Raw genomic sequence first — 18107 nt, 5'->3', positions numbered from 1 at the left:
ATTCTCCCAGTCTAGTCCCTATCGTTGCCTTTTGGGAATGCCTGTTTAAGGTTGTTTTAGTGTGAGTTGCCATTCTTCAGTCCCCAACATCAAAAGGCTACCAAAAATTTCTTGACTTGGGAGCAGAGCTGGCCCATTATGGCCAATGGAGACAATTGTCTCAGATGGCAGGGAATGAATTTAGTGAGGCTTAAATCTGACATGTAGATGGTTGCACTCCACGGCTTTTTATGCGATGACAGAGGTCCTCCTAGTGGCTCAGTGCAGGTACTGCTTTCATAGCTTTGAATTTATATTCTGCATACATTAATATTAAAGTCATAGAATCAGAGAACAGTAGAGTTGGAAGGGACCCCAAGGGTCATCTAAGGTCCTGCAGTGTGGGAATTCTGCCCCTGGGTGGGCTTGAACCACCAACCATCTGGATAACAGCCAGACACACTGACCTGTTGCGCCACAGGAGGGCACAGTCCATGTAGAGCAAATCACTTGAGAAAGTAAGTCTACCTAGCCACTGGCGGAGGAAGAGGAGTGCGGGGGGAGGGCACTGCCCCCCGGTAGTGCGATCCCGGTGGGGTGCCATTGCGGCCATTCCCCCCACCTGTGCTGGGTGCCATGCCCCCATGGGCGGCATGCCATGCCCCCAGGGTGCGTGCCAGCCCTGCCCCCGCCTGCTCTCCAGGTTTTGTGGACTTGTTGACAACAGTGGTTGACAAGCTCATGCAGGGTGTCAGGATGGGCAGCATGTCTGCTGGCATCAGTGGCAGCAGAATGAGTGGCTTGAGCAAGCCAGCATGTCTAGCACTGTGTATCTTCCTCTCATGGCTTGTTATGCTCCTCCTTTAATTCCACCGCCAGAGGCTGCCACTTGCAAAGGCAGAGAGGACCATGGCTGGGTGTGGAATGTACTGCTATGGCAGCAGTTTCCATTTCTGCTCTTGGCACTGCACTTGCATGCACAGAAACACTCTCTCTCTCTCTCTCTCTCTCTCTCTCTCTCTCTCTCACACACACACACACACACACACACACACACTCTTCCAGGTAGCAGGACTTTGCTGCCCTTGGTATACATGCATGTGCAAGAGCATTTAAAAATTCTTATGCATTAATAAATATTCACCTACAGCCATCAGAGGGCAGTAAAGAATAAAGAAAACTATTCTACTCCCTGTTGCTTAATTTTTTTAAAAAAAAATTTAAAGTGCTAGAGAGGTGTGGTTTTTGCCCTTAAAGAGATTTGATTGGCCTGAAAAAGGGATACATCTTATAGGCTGAAGGGATATTTATTATAGCCTGAAACAACAGCTGGTTCAGTTTACTTTAAAAGCTGACTGCTTTGCCTACTGGAAAGGTAGCTGGGAGTTGTCCAGGTCTTTTTCTCGAGTTGGTTGTTGCCTTTTAAGGTGAGTCTAGGGAACTTCTTTAGTCTGTAAAGGTTTTGTTGTTGAAGAAGGAGACTGATGTGTGTTTCATCTGTGTTTACTGGCATCAGTGTGCGAAGTAGATTCAAGTCTCTTCCTTTAAAGCAGAAACCTCGTTTAAGGGTGGCTTGTTTCAGTGTGGTTCCTCCTTGAAATCTTCCCACAAAAGTTACAGAGGAATGTGAAGAGGAGAAATTGCCTTTTATTAAAATTGACCGTACAAGGTTTGTAAAGCTGCTGCTTTAACTGACATGGTTCACAAAAGTAAACAACTAGGCTACTATTTTGATGGATCAGGAATACCAAGTACTATTGATGGTACCAAACGTCTTGTGGCTCCCTGTTTTGATTCCCTCCCAGGTGAAGATAGCAAAGTGAGGTTGAGGGGAAAGATCTTTTTCAAAGTCCTCTCCTCAGTTCACCAGGTGTTTGCTTCCCTCACTGCTGCCCTGGTAAAATGGCATTAACTGGTTCCCTCCCTTATGGCAAAAGGTGCTGTTGGCACCAGAGATGCTTAAAGTTCTGTTTCTGGTGTGCTTTCTTCTTCATTTACTAAAGTATCTTTCTAATGCTCTGTAGAATGTAGTGGGGAGGAAGTTTCCTAAAATATGTATCTAAAAGAGGATTTGATTCAAGATAGAAAGGTATTTTAATTTAGTTGAAGAAGAACATAGCAGTTTCTCTCTCTCTCTCTCTCTCTCTCTCTCTGTGTGTGTGTGTGTGTGTGTGTGTGTGTGTGTCTGTGTGCATGAGGGCCATGTTGGATTATGTGTACTCTTGCATAAGTTCCACCTGCTTCTGAAGGTGTAATTTGGAGCATGCTTACTACATTGAATCTTCCAATGAGAATTCCTAGTAAACCTTCTTTGCTTTGGACCATGTACTAACCCTGTGCCCAAATGTCTGGATCATGAGTTGGGATTAGACCTCTTTAAACTAAGAGGCTTTTGAGTTGGTGTTAGTTAACTTTCTCCTTAAATTTTTATAGCAATCAAGATGAGCTGCTTCACTTTCTTGAAGGTCATGATGGTCTTATTTAACCTGGCCATTGTGGTAAGTATTAACCCTTTTCTCCCTATGCATGAGGTAGCTGGTCTTGTAAAAGTATAACTTGGTGAGGCAAACCCTATAAAATGCCTAGTTTTTCTTTATAGGTAACTCTACTAAATAGGTAGTTTACCTACTATAGGTAAACTCTACTAAAGGCTTTCTAGGTAACTCTACTAAAGCCCCCACGTCTGTATTTTTAAAGATCTTGAGAGATATAGGCAATATACATACCATACATTTAAAGCACATAAATCACCCCCCCCCCGCCGCCACCCAAAAAAGAATCCAGGGAACTGTGGTTGGTTAAGGGTGCTGGGAATTACACCTCTGTGAGGAGTAAACCCATGATTTATTTATTATTTGCAGGGGCAGAAATGTGGTTTAAACATATGGTGTGTACACTGCCGAAATATAGTATAGGCAGCAATCCTAAGGACACCTACTTTTTAAGAAAATAGGGTTAGCACTGTACTGCATGCTGATCCCCAAACAGAAGGACTGGTAACAGGACAAATCTTACTTTAAGAAATATTAGGTTTTCTCTTTGGCAGCGTGCTTCCCGTATATAATTTGTTAACAAGATGCACGTCATTGTTGTAACAATTCTAGTGATCAGAACAATGGTCTTTACCTGTTGAACCCTGATGCTACTGAAGAGTTTTAACTACAAATACTGTGCCTGAGACATACCATAAGTACAACCTGTGAATAGTCTTAGGGCACAACCAGATAAAGCTGGAGATCAGTGATACCAAAGGGCTACCTTTATGTGTTTCCCCTACAGGCCAAGTAACTGTGTGAATCTCACCTAGGTGTGCCTTTTATCTCAGGATAAACATCTCAAGAGTCTGTATCACATGACCTGCTGGCCTTTTCTGATTCTGTGCTGGATCTGGTTTACTGCGCCTTTCAGTGTCCTGCACAGCACATTCAAGGAATCCAGAATCTGTCCACCTACACAAGTTACAGCTGTTTTGGTTCACACATAAACCTTGTACTGAACAACATGGAGCGGTTGCCTAATGCGGGGCTTGGCTTGTGGGGAACGTCCTCTGACTTTGGCTGCCTCTTCAGCTGCCACACCCATGGGGCAAACACATGCAGCACCGTGATATTCGGTTGTGGTTTATGATCCCAGATGACGGGTGTGCCTTCATGGAATGGCAGGCCAAGCCCACAAAACGGCAATGGGTAGCTTGAACACTATCATGACGCAAGCCAAAGTGCTCATTAAAATGTATTCTCAAGCCTCCTTCCTTGTCTCTGGACAGGCTGAGTGGGTTTTATGGTTTCTGTGGGTGTTGTGTTGGTTTCATGTTTGCCCTGTTAATAGGGTTTCTACAAGCTGTGCAGCCGCCCTCCTACATACTCCGCTGGTGCCTCAATGGCAATACTCTCAAGGAAGTCTCTTATGTTGGCTCAAGCCTATTCCTTTGGCATACTCTGCCTTTTTTCATCTACCTGCAAGCCCACAGGAATAGCTTCCAAGTGGCTCCCTAAATGCACTGGGGCTCTAGCTGAAGTGAGTTCTTGTGAGGTGATCTGCATTATGTTGAGTGCCCTATGTAGGCTGGAGGGGATCTAGGGCTTTAGAAATCTGTATGTATGTTCGGAGCAATAGCTCCATGGCGTGTTGCAAGATTCTGTAATAAGTTTGCGGTTGGACTAAATAGGTTTTCGGCTTTTTTGTTCTAGCTATAAGATTGGATTCTGCAGAAAGAGAGACTGTTGATGGCCAAACTACTCCTTTTGTTGGGTAAATAGCTTAGCCAGGTCTGTTAAGTATCTACTTTGTTAGTAAGTTTGGGCCAAACTGTTACCATAGAAACTAGCTGGAGACAGCTCTGGAAGTTGAATTGAAGAACTGTCTGTCTTCCCACTTCAACCAACTGGAAGTGATGATCTCAGGGTCTGAGTGGGTGGCGAGAGAGAACAATCCAGCAATCTTGGGACTAGTGTCTGTGTAGAGTCCAAAGCCCTGGACCCTTTCCCCTCTAAAACTTAATGGGGGAGAAAGATCTGTTGGTGTGTTAATTCTGTGAACCTTCCCTTTTATTATTAGCTAGTATGTAAGTATAAGCGGGTGGCGCTGTGGGTTAAACCACAGAGCCTAGGCTTGCCAATCAGAAGGTCCGCGGTTCAAATCCCCACAACGGGGTGAGCTCCCTTTGCTCAGTCCCTGCTCCTGCCAACTTAGCAGTTTGAAAGCACGTCAAAGTGAAAGTAGATAATAGGTACCGCTCTGGTGGGAAGGTAAATGGCATTTCCGTGCGCTGCTCTGGTTCTCCAGAAGCGGCTTAGTCATGCTGGCCACATGACCCGGAAGCTGTACGCCAGCTCCCTTGGCCAGTAAAACGAGATGAGCACTGCAACCTCAGAGTCATCCATGACTGGACCTAATGGTCATGGGTCCCTTTACCTTTAAGTGTAAGTAAATTTCACACCACAGATAACACCATTAGCTTCCAGTTACCTTTATTCCAAAAGAACCAAATCTGAGGGCTTGCATTTAACTAATTTTTACTTGGAGTTGACCTTGCTGAAATTAATGGCCATGCCTAACTTAGGTCTATTAATTTCCATGGGTTTGCTATAAATAAAAGTTAGTTAGTTGAATGCAACCCAAATCATCTCAAAAGTTTTGTCCTGAATTAGCTCCAATTTTAAATGAACTCCTTTGAGTTTCCCAAAGGAAGATTGTTTACTGCCCTGAGATCTGCAGATGAAGGGCAATATACAAATTTAATAAATAATATAAATAACAGGAAAATAATACACAGGGCAGGCCAGTCGGTAAGTGCTGACAAATGCTGGGTTTATAAACAGGAATATTAAAATATAATGAATACAATAGTAGACTATGGGGGTATATCTTCAGTGCTTTCTTACTACATTTGTGGGGTACTGCAGAAGAAGAGATTGGGCTATGGGCATCTAAGAAGATCTGTTTATAACCTGGGGGGCTGCTGTCTACATGGGGAACCATCATGTGTTGCATCTCTGCACATCCTCATGAAGACGACACACATTGTCTCTATTGCTTCATTGGTAGTTTGTGCCAGCTATGCCTTCCTGGCATCCATTTGTATGGTAATCATATGTGGTAGAGTATATGCCACTTCTCTTATCTGTATAGGGAAGATGTCTTCACATGAGAGAAGTGGTCCTTAATTCCTGCCCTCAGGATCCAAAATGGGCTTCTTCAACAGACTCTGGCAAGGGGACAGAGTTCTTGGAATGGAGCAACTTCCTCTTTAAAGGGAAGATTCATAAAGGGGGTTTGCTGATTCAGAGTCTTGAAAGCAGAGGAAACAATATCCCTTGTTGCTCTTATCTTTACCAAGCTTCTTGGTAAAGAATTACGTGGGAGAGGTTGACAATAGGAATTTGGTACATTCAGGCAGTGAGGTTGCATGCTCAGTGACTATGAATGGCATTTCCCCCTTTGCATGATCATGTGGTTTCTGAGCAGAACCCTTGTACATATAAGCATGGAGGGCTCTTTCCACATGAGCAGGAACCCTGCCACCTGTTGCTTCCTGATGATGTGGACAGAGTCCTCTGTGTATATATACACACAGCTGTATATATACAAGGGCTTCTGATGGTATGGGGTTGGGTTCATGTGTAAAGTAAGACCTGCTCTAGTAAAGTGCAGCTGTGGAGAATCTCAGGCACCATGGAGGGGGGCAAATACATCCCTATAAGCCTTCTGGCCCTCAGGTGATGCACTTTACTGGCCCTGCTTTGTATCCTCCTTGAGTGTTTTTGCCTGGCTGAAATGTGTCCTTGAATTCTGATAATGCATTTTGCTTGCCTGGATGGAGATGAATGGGTGTGTGTAGAAAGTAGCCCTCTGTGCACTGGCGGAGGAAGAGACGTGCAGGGGCAGTGTACCGCCCCCGGCAGCGCGATCCCGGTAGGGTGCCATTGCGGATGTTCCCTCCACCCACGCTGGGCACCACGCCCCTACAGGCGGTACGCCATGCCCCCAGGACACATGCCATGCCCTTACGGGCAGTGCGGCATGCCCCGTTCCCAGGACGCATGCCAGCCACGCCCCCCGCCTGCTCTCCGCTACCCCCCCGGTGCTGGAGCATGAAGATCCGCCACTGCCTCTGTGCAAGGGTGAATTTCGCATTCATTGCCTGCTCATTTTTGCCTCTGGCCCTGCCCCATCATTGCCCCACTGCCATAGTTGATCTTTGGCTCTTTCACCTTTGCCAAAGGACAAAGGTGGAACGCTGCTGTCTTGACTCTTCCTCCACTTCATGAACAAGGTCCTACCTGGAATCTGCTCTTCAGTGTGTACCGAATCAGTGTCCGCCCTGCCCTTTTATTTGAGGGCAAACAAAACTGGCAGCTCCGGCCAAGGATAATTGCTTTGAAAGGCTTGGGACTATTTCTGCATGGTGCCAAATGCATACTTCACTTTTTTAAATAAACAAAGGACTGGGACCAAGGCCTTGGGAGCGGGTTTTTGATATGACTTGCCTAGAGGGGGAATCAGGAAGTGGACAAAGACTCTTGTTGTGTTGGGACTCTTCAACCTCTTGGTTTGCTGTAATTCAAGAGACCTTGGAACGTTTGCAAATAATTCGCAAACCACTAATGATTAGGTAGAAGAGGGAGTTTTGGCAAAGCACACCTTGCCATACAGGTGTAAGAAGCTGCACCTGGAGAAACATCATCCACACAGCTCTTAGAAGTCCTGTCTGGTTTTGACACCCTTGTTCTAAACTTAGAATTAACCTGTCTCTCCTTAGCCAAGAGGAGAAGGCTGTGCTTCTTCAGCCACTAACAGTCCTATACATGTCTAGTCAGGAGTGACTCCTGCTCAGTTCAGTGGGGTTTATTCCCAATTAAATAGGATTGTGGCCTAATAGCATTGCCCTTCCAGTTGCTTATTTCAATATTCTATTCCTGACATAGGAGTCAACTAAAACTATTTGTTGTGTGAAAAAGGGTAGGTTCCTAGCTGTTATAGATATGATAGATGAAATTAAAACACAAAAGTGGTGCCTGTTGAACCTCTGTTCAACAAGGTGTGTGGGGCTTGTCTTTCCCATTAAGGTCCCAATCCCTTCAGAATACCTGCACCAGTATTTATTTGAGGGTTCGTTTATTAAGGGAAATCTATACTGCCCTTCCCCTAAAATGGTCACAGTGCATTTTACAAAATAAAAAAGGCATTACAAAACACAGGTATATACTGTACCTACCAAGAGTAAGGTAAAGGTAAAGGTACCCCTGCCGTGCGGGCCAGTCGTGACCGACTCTGGGGTTGCGCGCCCATCTCGCTTAAGAGGCCGGGGGCCAGCGCTGTCCGGAGACACTTCCAGGTCACGTGGCCAGCGTGACGAAGCTGTTTTGGCGAGCCAGCACCAGCGCAGCGCACGGAAACGCCGTTACCTTCCCGCTAGAAAGCGGTCCCTATTTATCTACTTGCACTTAGGGGTGCTTTCAAACTGCTAGGTGGGCAGGAGCTGGGACCGAACGACGGGAGCTCACCCCGCCGCGGGGATTCGAACCGCCGACCATATGATCTGCAAGTCCTAGGCGCTGAGGTTTTACCCACAGCGCCACCCGCGTCCCGCATCTACCAAGAGTACTGCATAAATAATGTGGACAAAACCAAGGATATGTTGTTGTTTTTTGTATCTCTCTCTCTGCTGCTTCTCTCTCCCCCAAAAGCAGTTTATTTGTTTGAACTCTAGAAACCAGTGAACAATGAGTGCCTACACATGTTGTCCCTCTGTACTTCATGAGATAGAAATGATATGGGAGAATTATGATCAGGATGTTCCATTAAAAAAAAAAGGCAAATAAACTGTCTTAACCCACAAATCATAATGGGATTGTGGTGGGGAGTAAGTTTTGCCTGTGCCACTTCTCCCAGTTTGCTATCTACTCCGCAGGGGAAACATAGAGACAGCCCACCCACCACTTCCAAGATCACGGTCCTAAACTGATCCAGGGCCTCTGTATTGGCAGTTTAATTCTTTTAAGGATATTCTGGTCACATGTCCCTAGCATAGCCTTAGGTTATGAAATAAGAGATTAACAACATTCTGGTACAATTGTATATGAAACAAAAGCCAAAATTCATGCACACTTGATCTGTGGACTCCTGACCCCCTGCATCTTCATGACTAGACATTTTTGTTGATGAGAACCGAGAAAAATTAGGAAATGCCCTGGAATTAATAGTTACTACTGATAGTCCCAATTGTTTCCCTAAGCACTCTCAACGTTGGGGTGGCTCTTTGTCTTATTAATAAAATGAATAGGAGAAGGCTTGCACTCTTGCCAATGATGGCTGGTGGGCAGAAGCCTACATTTCCTAATGTCTTGTGAGAAGTTTCATTCTTTTTTTAAAGAAAAAGCTTCAAAGGGCAGCTGTTGTTGTATAGAGTCTTTTATACGGCTAATAATAGTTGTAAAGGTTGTCTCCACTAACCTGTCTGGTTCAGGTACAGCAAACCTGCACACCTTGTGCCTTGCCAAGTTAAATGCTGCCCTTCAGCTATGTAGGATGACCTATGAAGGTCTCGTGAATCTCATTTTCTGTTGCCTGCCTGGGACTGCAAAAATCGGGTGGAGGGGAAGGTGTCTAGTGCTTCAACTTGACAGGCTACGTACAATATGTAGCCTAGTGAGCTGTTTGCAGCTAGGTGGGTGCCATCTGTTGCATAGGCTTCAAGTGTCATAATTATGGGTCACTGTGTGTGTTTCCAGTACCTACATTTTGAAATAACTCTATTTTCTTTCTTTCCTAGATTGGCGGAGGAGCACTCCTGGGCATTGGGATCTGGGTCAGTGTTGACAGTAGCAACTTTGTCAGCACGTTTGGCCCTTTGTCCTCCAGTGTCCTGCAGTTTGTGAATGTGGGCTACCTTCTCATTGCCATTGGAGCCGTCTTGTTTTTGTTGGGCTTCCTAGGATGCTGTGGCGCTCAGAAGGAGAGCAAGTGCCTCCTCATCATGGTAAAATGCAGACATTAAGCAATTTCCATCTCTTGCCTGCTGCAGATGCGTACAGTTGTGTTGCTTTTAGGAAACGTGCATGTTGATAAACTTGAGCATTGAAGACATTGGGGAAACCTGTCCTCTTATAGCAGGGTTGGCTAATATGTGGCCCTCCAGATGATGTTGGAGTCTCAGCTTCCATCAGCCCCAGGCAGCATAGCCAGGGGCCAGGAATGATGGGAGCTGTAGTCAACAACCAATCTGGAAGGTGCCAGGTTGGCTACCCCTGGGTCAGACAAGCTGTCTGAATGCTTGACTCAGGAAGGAAGGGATCCTAAGTCATCAAATCTGTTACCCATAGATAGAATAGTGGCACTTGGAGTTGCCTTCATGTTTCTTGATCCCCACTTCCTTCCTCTTCTTGCTAAGAGAAAACAGACATGTGAATATTAAGCCTTCTCATCTGATGAGGAAGTTGTGGCTATATATGTGTTCTAGAGTGATCTGAGAAAAGTCAGAACTGGTGCACTGAGATGAAAATGTGTTTCAGTATGCTGAAAGATCTAGGAAGCCAGGCTATGATTTGAAGAAGTGCTTGCGTCTCTTTCTTGTGGGAGATCCAGGTCTATGTCTCCTCATACTACATAAGGAAGTCCAGAGCAGTGGAAAATCCCCACTAGAACATGGTGTTGATAGTCCCTCTTTGTGCCATTTGCAAATTCTTGAAGACTTGTAGCTAGGTATCCTTGGAAAGGTAAGATAGCTGTATAGCACACTTGCCCAAGCGATCCAAACAGTCCTTGCCTTTTTCTTGTATTTGACACTTTATGGAGTGAACAATCTGACCCTATGCTCTCTTCCCTCCTAGTTCTTCTCAATTGTCCTGATCATCTTCATAATAGAAGTTGCTGCTGCAGTGGTGGCCCTGGTCTACACTTCTCTTGTAAGTAACATGGAGTAGAGGGATGAGTATGGAACAAGTGGCTTAGTCTTGAAGTAGCTGTCCTAGCCTGTAGATGTTTCAGCTTCTGGCTGCTTCAAAGCATTTGGTGTAAGTGCCTTTGTAAGTCTCAAAACACTCCCTCTTTGAGTGATAGGCTTTCAGTATTGGGGGAAAACAAAACAAAACAAAACAAAACAAAACAACACACACCTTATTTCCTAGCCTCTGCTGAAATAATGCTATGCTATTATTTATTTATTCACAATTACATTTAGAACCTCGCCTTTCCTCCAAGTAGCTCAGGGTTGCAGACATGGTCCTTTCCCTCCCCACTTTTCCCTCACAACAATCCTGTGAGGTAGGTTAGGCTGAGAGGCCATGACTGGCCCAGAGTCTCCTGCTGAGGTTCCTGGTGGAGTGGGTACAGCATTTTAACCCTGGTCTCCAAGTCCTTGAACAACACTCCAACCACTGTATCACATGGCTCTTTTAGGGGAAGGTGTGCAGTTGAGAAATGCTACAAAGAGTAGTTCAAGCCAAAGTTTATTGAAAGTAGCAAAATCCCTACATCAGTGTTTTGGACATTGACATATCTTAATGGTTTTTGTATGTTGCATTTGGGAACATTAAATACCTTCATTCAATGAATTGGTTTTGATTTACTTAATGGTTTGGAACTTCTAGGTTGGGGTGGTACACAAATCTCCAAATAAAGGCATATGTGGCAATACAAAGAGACTTTCCTATTTATTTATTTATTTATTTATTTATTTATTGAGAATTTAAATTTATACCAGGATGATTTTCTTGATCTATAAGAAGAGATGGCTGCTCCTAGTTTGGACTTTCATCTGTCTAGAAACAAACTGGGTTTTGTTTAAATTCATTTAAACTTTTGATTATTTTGCTGATACACACAGAATCATGGGTCTGGCTAATTTGCAAGAACTTCAGGGAGATCCTAATTGTTAACATCAAAAGGGAATTAAGGGTGAAGGAAACCTGAAACCTTCTCTTCCCCCCTCCTGCAAGGGTTCTTTAACTTAAATGTAAATAAGAGTCAAAGACCAGCTTTGTTTGTCACGGTTTAATATTTGCACTTCAACCTCCCATTTTCAGAACGATCTGTTTTCAGTTCCTGCTTTTCCTAGCAATATATCATGTTGTTGCTGTGTGTATCCCTGACAAAAAAAATTAGTTGTTATCCACAGGTAGCATAGCCTGAATTCCTTGCTGGGTTACTGGGAATTGTAACTCTGTGAGGGGTGAACTATAGTTCCTAGAATTATTTGAGGAGGAACAATGTGCTTCCAATGTGCTTTAAAATTATAGGATGTATGCAGCCTAAAAGTAACTGAACAGCCATGTTTGCTCATGTATAAAATGGAAGGTGACTGGGCCAAACTTTAATATCTTTTTTTATCTTGTGAACCACCCTGAGATCTTTGGATGAAGGGCGGTGTATAACAACAACAACTACTACTTCTACTACTACTAAATAATATAATGAGGGGAACTTCAGGCAGTTTTACCAAAAGCGAACCTGGCTATTCTAAAGGTGAATTGGGTGAGAGTATGGGGGGGGGGAATAAGGCAGGGAAGATCTGGGGCCCTTCTTACCCCACAGCCCCATATCATAAAAAGAATGGGGCAGACAGATAAAAAAAGATATTAAAGTTTGGCCTTTAAGGCATAGGGTTTAGACCAGGTTGGCATTTAAGGCTTAGGGGTTAATAGGGTTGCTATGTGTCCTCTCTTTCTAGGACATGCCCTCCTTTTCAGGGGTAAAATTTCTGTCTGGGTGGATTTTGTAATTTGCCAAAATGTCTCTGGCTATACTTTCTGGATGAGATATAGACATAACAGATGGCTGAAGACTTGCTTTCCTCTTCTCTTCTCCTGTCCCCCCTCAGCAATATATCACAGCTTCTATAGCCTACATATAGTAAGAGTATTTTAAGTGTGAGTCATCATAGTGCCCTCTTTTTTTGCTCTTCAAAATATGGCAACCCTAAATATATACAACCCTAAATATACAAAAGCTCCAAAAATGTTGCTCTTTAGAAAAGGAATTCAGGTTACCGATCCCAACAGATCTTGTTCGGGATGTGCACTGCCTGCAATTTGGGATTTGAGTTTACCAGTGTGTTCTGACATGCTGTTGTCCATTATCTCCCACCTCCTTCCAGGCCGAGACTATACTTCAAGGAACAGTGACACAGTTATTGAAAAAAGAGTATGGGAAGTCCCCTGACCTCACTACAGTATGGAACAAAACAATGGAAGATGTAAGTTGGCCCACAGAACAGCTTGGGACTATGAAGAATTGGTAAAGTGGCAGTGATGATTGATTGTCCTTGGTATTCTGCTTGACTTAGATGGAAACCCAAATGCGTTCCAGGGTTGTTTTTATAGTAGCCGGCACGATACCAAAGGGGACAATGGCATTCTTATTCTTGGACTCAGCCTGTCTTTTAAAACTACTGGATGTGGCTTTTATTTGCAAATGATGAAGTGCGTACAAAGAGAGCATTTAGAGAAGAGCAGCAAGAGGTTACAAGGGGTTTTAATACATGCCAGAAGCTGGAGAACCAATTTTGAAGGTGAATAGTAATTTTAGTTCCTGAATGTTCAGGATAGAACTGCCCACCAGGACAGCTGAGTTTATCATTGCAGTGGAGCAGGCCTTATTGGAGAATACATGGAGAATAGGGAGATACTATATATACGTAATAACTATTGGGAGCAAGCTGGGTTGTCTTACCCTGAAGGCTTAGTTGCCTAGAAGAAGCTTTGAGTCTAGGGTTGCTATGTTAGCTGAAAGGCCCATTCCAATGCCATGACAAGCATGGGAAGAATCTTGGTGAACTCTAAGTCCTAATGCTTGGGCTGCTGTCCTAGTCAGATAGCTGCAAGGGCTGCCTGTGTTAATATGTTGGAGGAATGGGTAACCCTAGGAGGCAAGGCTGTTGGATTGCTCTTTGTTTTTTTAAGCTGCAAAGTGATCCCTCTTTCAGTTATTCTCTTGGAATATTGAGTAGGTTTGTAAGTAAGCCTACTGAAGTGGCTTGGAAAGGGTTAACTCATGTTTTCACATATCTACAAGGAACACGTGATTATTGTCTTAAGTTGTTGTCCTCAGGACCAGAGGAACTAAAGTGTTTTGTAGACAGCGATTGGTCAAATTTACCAGGCAGAAAGTCAGTGCCTGGGTTGGTGTTTAAATCTGGCAATTCCCTAGTTGGGTAAAACTCCAGAAAACAAGGGAGTGTAACTAATTTTTCCACAGAGGCTGAATATAATGGCATATCAGATCTGTGTAATGAATTGGTATGTTACGTAAAAATTCTTACTGACATAGGAGTCAAGTGTGTACTTCCAATACAGGTAGCAGAAGACAATCAAGCAACCATTTCAATGGCAGAGTCTGATCAGTTTAAGGGTAGAACAAAACACGTGGACATAAAGTTCTGAAACATGAGAGAAAGTGTGAAACAAAATTTGATACAGTTGCAATACAGTGGTACCTCGGGTTAAGTACTTAATTCGTTCCGGAGGTCCGTACTTAACCTGAAACTGTTCTTAACCTGAAGCACCACTTTAGTTAATGGGACCTCCTGCTGCCGCCGCGCTGCCAGAGCACGATTTCTGTTCTCATCCTGAAGCAGAGTTCTTAACCTGAAGCACTATTTCTGGGTTAGCGGAGTCTGAAACCTGAAGCATATGTAACCTGAAGTGTATGTAACCTGAGGTACCACTGTATTGCAGCTTTGCACAGTGGCAGTATCATAGCCAATGAGGTTAATCTGAGGCGCGATGATTGCTAATTGAAAAATAAATAAATAAATAAATATGCAATAATGTGAAAGCAAAATGGTCGTTGCTGATGTATTCACAAAATCTCTTACTTTTCAGAGACATGCTCAATTGGTTGAAATGTTGGGTCTTGTAGTGCATGATGTGTAAGCACTCTGTATATGTACATTGTATTTACAGTTTAGAAAGAATGTGAGGGAGTGTTAGAGTAAGTGTGAGTCATTCATTTCCAGTTCTATGCAGATTCATGTCCCAGAGGGGTCATTGTTGTCTAAGTTACCACATAGTTCTTCTCCATCTTGAAGAAAAGGCTCTCCTAATGAGACACTGGGACAATTATTTGATTACCAGTTGCCATTTAGGACTCTAGGATGTAAAGGCTATACTGTGGTGAGTTACGCCCCCTTTTTTTCTCTCTCTTTACATTCTCCTCTTCAGTTGAAATGCTGTGGTCTAATGAATTACACAGACTTCACTGGTTCCTACTACTATGAGAAGAACAATGAGTATCCACCATTCTGCTGTGGAAGTGTGGCTCGTTGCACTGAAGTCAACGCCGAGAAAAAAAATATGCCAGTAAGAAAACAAATGAGTGGTGTTGTTTTTCTCACTACATTTTGATGTGAAGGACGGTGAATAGGCGGGAAATAACCTTTGCTGACTCTTGTGTGTTGAGGGAAGATGCTGCATATTTATGAAGCCTCTGTCTTGGGGAAGTGCATCTTGCCATGAGGGTAACAGTTCATCTTCTGACAAGCTGTCAATCTCACTGCTGAGACACAAAACTTTTGGTGAATTCCAGCTGAACAGGAATTTGCTGGCAGATTTGGGGGACTTCCCAGAGTCTCTGGGGATGAGATTTCTGGGGGACCACAACAAATTTTTAGTGGGTCTGTTGCATTTCCCCTCACCACCTTTGATGGTTAGTAGAGGACTGTACTGCTGCCCCCAATATGTGTATTAAAATGTGTGTTTTGTTTTTAAATGGTGGGGTGTAAACATTTTGAAATATATAATGATGGGTGGGTGTCCTTTGGCCTTGCTCCTGGGTGTCGTCTATGACGACTGGCCATCTAGTGCTACTACAGTCTAAAGTTGTTGCTGACTCTGGCTAGCACCTGGAAACCTCTGCAGCTTTGCATGTAGGTAATACTTTTCTCCCTCTTTGCTTCCCGTGGCCTTGGTCAGTGAGTTTTGCCAAATGATTGAACCCACCCTCTCCCCAAAAATCAAAGTCTTCTTGGAGCATCTGGGTAATTTCCCTATGAAATTCCTCTAAGGGGAACTATTACTCATTTCTGATTTGTGTCACTTGCTTGATCATGTCAAATGGCGTTGCAGTGGATTTGACTTACTTTTTATACTATTTTCTTTTTCAAAAAATTCCTAGGGCTGCTTCCCTCAGTTGCTGTCCGAAATACGCAAGAATGCTGGTGTAGTAGGTGGAGTTGCAGCTGGGATCTGTGCATTGGAGGTAGGTTGACTAAACGGATTTGTGCTGCTGCTGCCACCATTCAACTGTCGTGACCTGGTGGCCACGAAAGACGATGCTCTTTGTAGTGAAGCATTTGCCCCCAATGATGAGATGTAACGGTAGATGTTATTGCTGGTTATGGTTCCTAGTCATGTACCCGGTGACCACTTGATGATGAAAAGGTTACCACCATCATAATCCTGGCACCTTTTCTTGCTTGCATGCCACAGGATATTTGAAGCGTAGGCCTAAAGAGCCACCCGTGGCTGTTCATTCTAGAACCTATTTCACACTGGGCAGCATGTTACTACTTCACAGTTAGATATATAGTGATGTGAATAGTCCTGTAAGTTGTGAGAGCAGAAAGGAATAAGCAGTGCTAGGGTAGGGAGGAGTATGTGTGCTGTTGGATTCTTAAAGACTTGATCCCTTACCCAAGCTCCCACACCAGAAACCTCTTCCAGGAGACTATCATATTGCACAACAGATGTGCAAGTGCTACTGTACTGTGTGTGGAGGAGCCTGGCCTTGTCCTTGCTGGGCAGACTTCCTTGGCATGGTGTTGGCTTCTTTTGGCGCAGGGGGGGAAAAACCCCAAGAATTTTGGAGGAATATATTGCTCTCTCATATGGTGGAAACTAGTTGTTAATGTGTGGGCAGGAAGGGTAGCTCCTCTCATCCTGAATTGGATGGTTCTCTGATCTTAAATTGCAGGCTAGAAATTTGATCAATTCTTCTCTCTTTTTAAGGCTGTGCCAGGTCTTTGTTTACAGTGTTATCCTGCTTCCTCTTTCGATGTAATAAAGAGCACAAGGAGCTGCCTTCACTTTCTTTAATTCTACAATGCCTGTGTAAAGCACTTGGACGGGATGTGTAGAAACTCAAGCTTTTTCTCCTCTTTCCAGGTTGCAGCAATGGCTGTAGCGATGTACCTTTATTGTCGCCTGGATGAGAAATGACTGGGCTAGAAGGCTAGGAGGATCGCCCTGGCAGGGGGCAAGAGAACGGCACACATAGCAACCTTTCCTTAACCTGTGTCCACATCAATCAAACATTTCTCGGGCCTGAGGCATGCCGTGTGATTAATTCTTTGACTCTACCGAGCTGGAATCTGTAGTGTGAACATAAATGAAAAGTGGTTTGATATGAAGCTTCTGTAATAGCACAAGCAGCTTTTATATTGAAAGCTGGTAATAACTGAATCAAAGACTGGGGGTGGGGTGGGGTGGGGTGGGGAGAAAAACCATCAGCGTTTCTATCTTCTAAATACGGTCTCTGCCACAGTAGAGTTGAGGGGGCTTTCCACTGGCTTTGATACCTGCCATCCTGAAATACTCTCTAGGAGAGTAAATGGCCCAGAATGCTGCTGGTGGCTTTCAAAGGCTCCGGTTGCATTCATTTGCAAATAATAAGACTCCCATCTCCATGGAGTATAAATGGGAATCAACATGGCCTTTATTCCACAACACAAAATACCAGCACAACACAGGAGACTAGCAAAGACCCATACGCTGCTGTAAATGGCTGGGAAAAAAGGTGCGTGGCTATGGAGAATGGTGATATGATACTTCCAGTGCTTTTTTTCTATGGGGACAGAGGGGGACACATACCCCTAAACATTTTGCTTTGCCCTGACTGACCAACGGACAAATCGACATGCCAGCTGTCTCCACAGTAGCAGTGCGGACTGGAGCTCCATCATTCTCCCCACTGGTGCCCAGGGAGGGGAGTCTGGGGGTGGCTGCGGTGGAGGCGATGGCTCTGCTCCTCCTCCTCCTCTTGCCGGGTTAGAGCCAGCCTGCAAGCACTCGCCCCTCCTCGCTGAAGCGGACCCCACGTCGCCAGGGGCCTTCCAGTCCTCTCAGTGCCAGCGCTGCCTCGAGTCCCTTGTCTGGGGGTTGTTGGGAGGAAGGGGGTGAGTAGGAGGGGGAGCAGCCAAACAAGAGTACCCCTAAACATTTTTTTAGAAAAAAAGCACTGGATGCTTCAATCCCTCTCCGCAGGTTGGTGTATATGGGGAGTTGCCTGCCTTTTTCCTATTCCTCACCCCACCCCACTCCATGCTGACATGATCAGTGTGACTTACCAAAACCTGTATGGGTGTCTGGTTGAGCTGGCTCTACCTGAAGGGAGCCCCCCCATAGAACTTAGCTCTCTTGTATATTGACTTAGCCCTTTATTTTTGTACACTTTGTGGATACAATTTAATTTATAATCTACCTACAAAATCATTTTGTTTTGCATGTTTGACTATTGCAATAAAATCTACTATTTAATTATACATCGTGGTCATGGATGCTTTGCAGCACATTAGAGAATGAAAAAAATTATTCGGAACATCTGTAGAAACACAGCATTTCTCTCCATTGAAGACCTCTTTAGAAGGGGGAAATGGGGAGGGAGAGGATCTTGGTTTAAGGCCCTGCAGTTGA

General features: G+C 44.3%; 1 protein-coding gene, 1 non-coding gene and 1 pseudogene across 2 annotated transcripts; 2 read left to right on the top strand and 1 right to left on the bottom strand.

Moving 5' to 3' along the window:
* Window positions 1–390: 390 nt before the first annotated feature.
* TRNAN-GUU (transfer RNA asparagine (anticodon GUU)) lies at window positions 391–466 on the bottom strand. The gene has a single exon. It is a non-coding gene; the product is annotated as a tRNA-Asn (tRNA).
* Window positions 467–1305: 839 nt separating this feature from the next.
* Window positions 1306–17954, top strand: TSPAN1 (tetraspanin 1). The gene is made up of 8 exons (XM_053392574.1): window positions 1306–1406; window positions 2413–2477; window positions 9254–9460; window positions 10311–10385; window positions 12575–12673; window positions 14640–14777; window positions 15592–15675; window positions 16581–17954. The coding sequence occupies exons 2-8, from the start codon at window positions 2421–2423 to the stop codon at window positions 16632–16634; spliced, it is 714 nt and encodes a 237-aa protein (XP_053248549.1). The 5' UTR covers window positions 1306–1406; window positions 2413–2420; the 3' UTR covers window positions 16635–17954.
* Window positions 14152–14302, top strand: LOC128416774 (uncharacterized; annotated as a pseudogene).
* Window positions 17955–18107: the final 153 nt, after the last annotated feature.

This window comes from Podarcis raffonei, chromosome 6 (assembly GCF_027172205.1).
Source record: "Podarcis raffonei isolate rPodRaf1 chromosome 6, rPodRaf1.pri, whole genome shotgun sequence".
Taxonomy (NCBI): Eukaryota; Metazoa; Chordata; class Lepidosauria; order Squamata; family Lacertidae; genus Podarcis; species Podarcis raffonei.
This window is presented reverse-complemented; position numbering and strand designations above follow the sequence as displayed.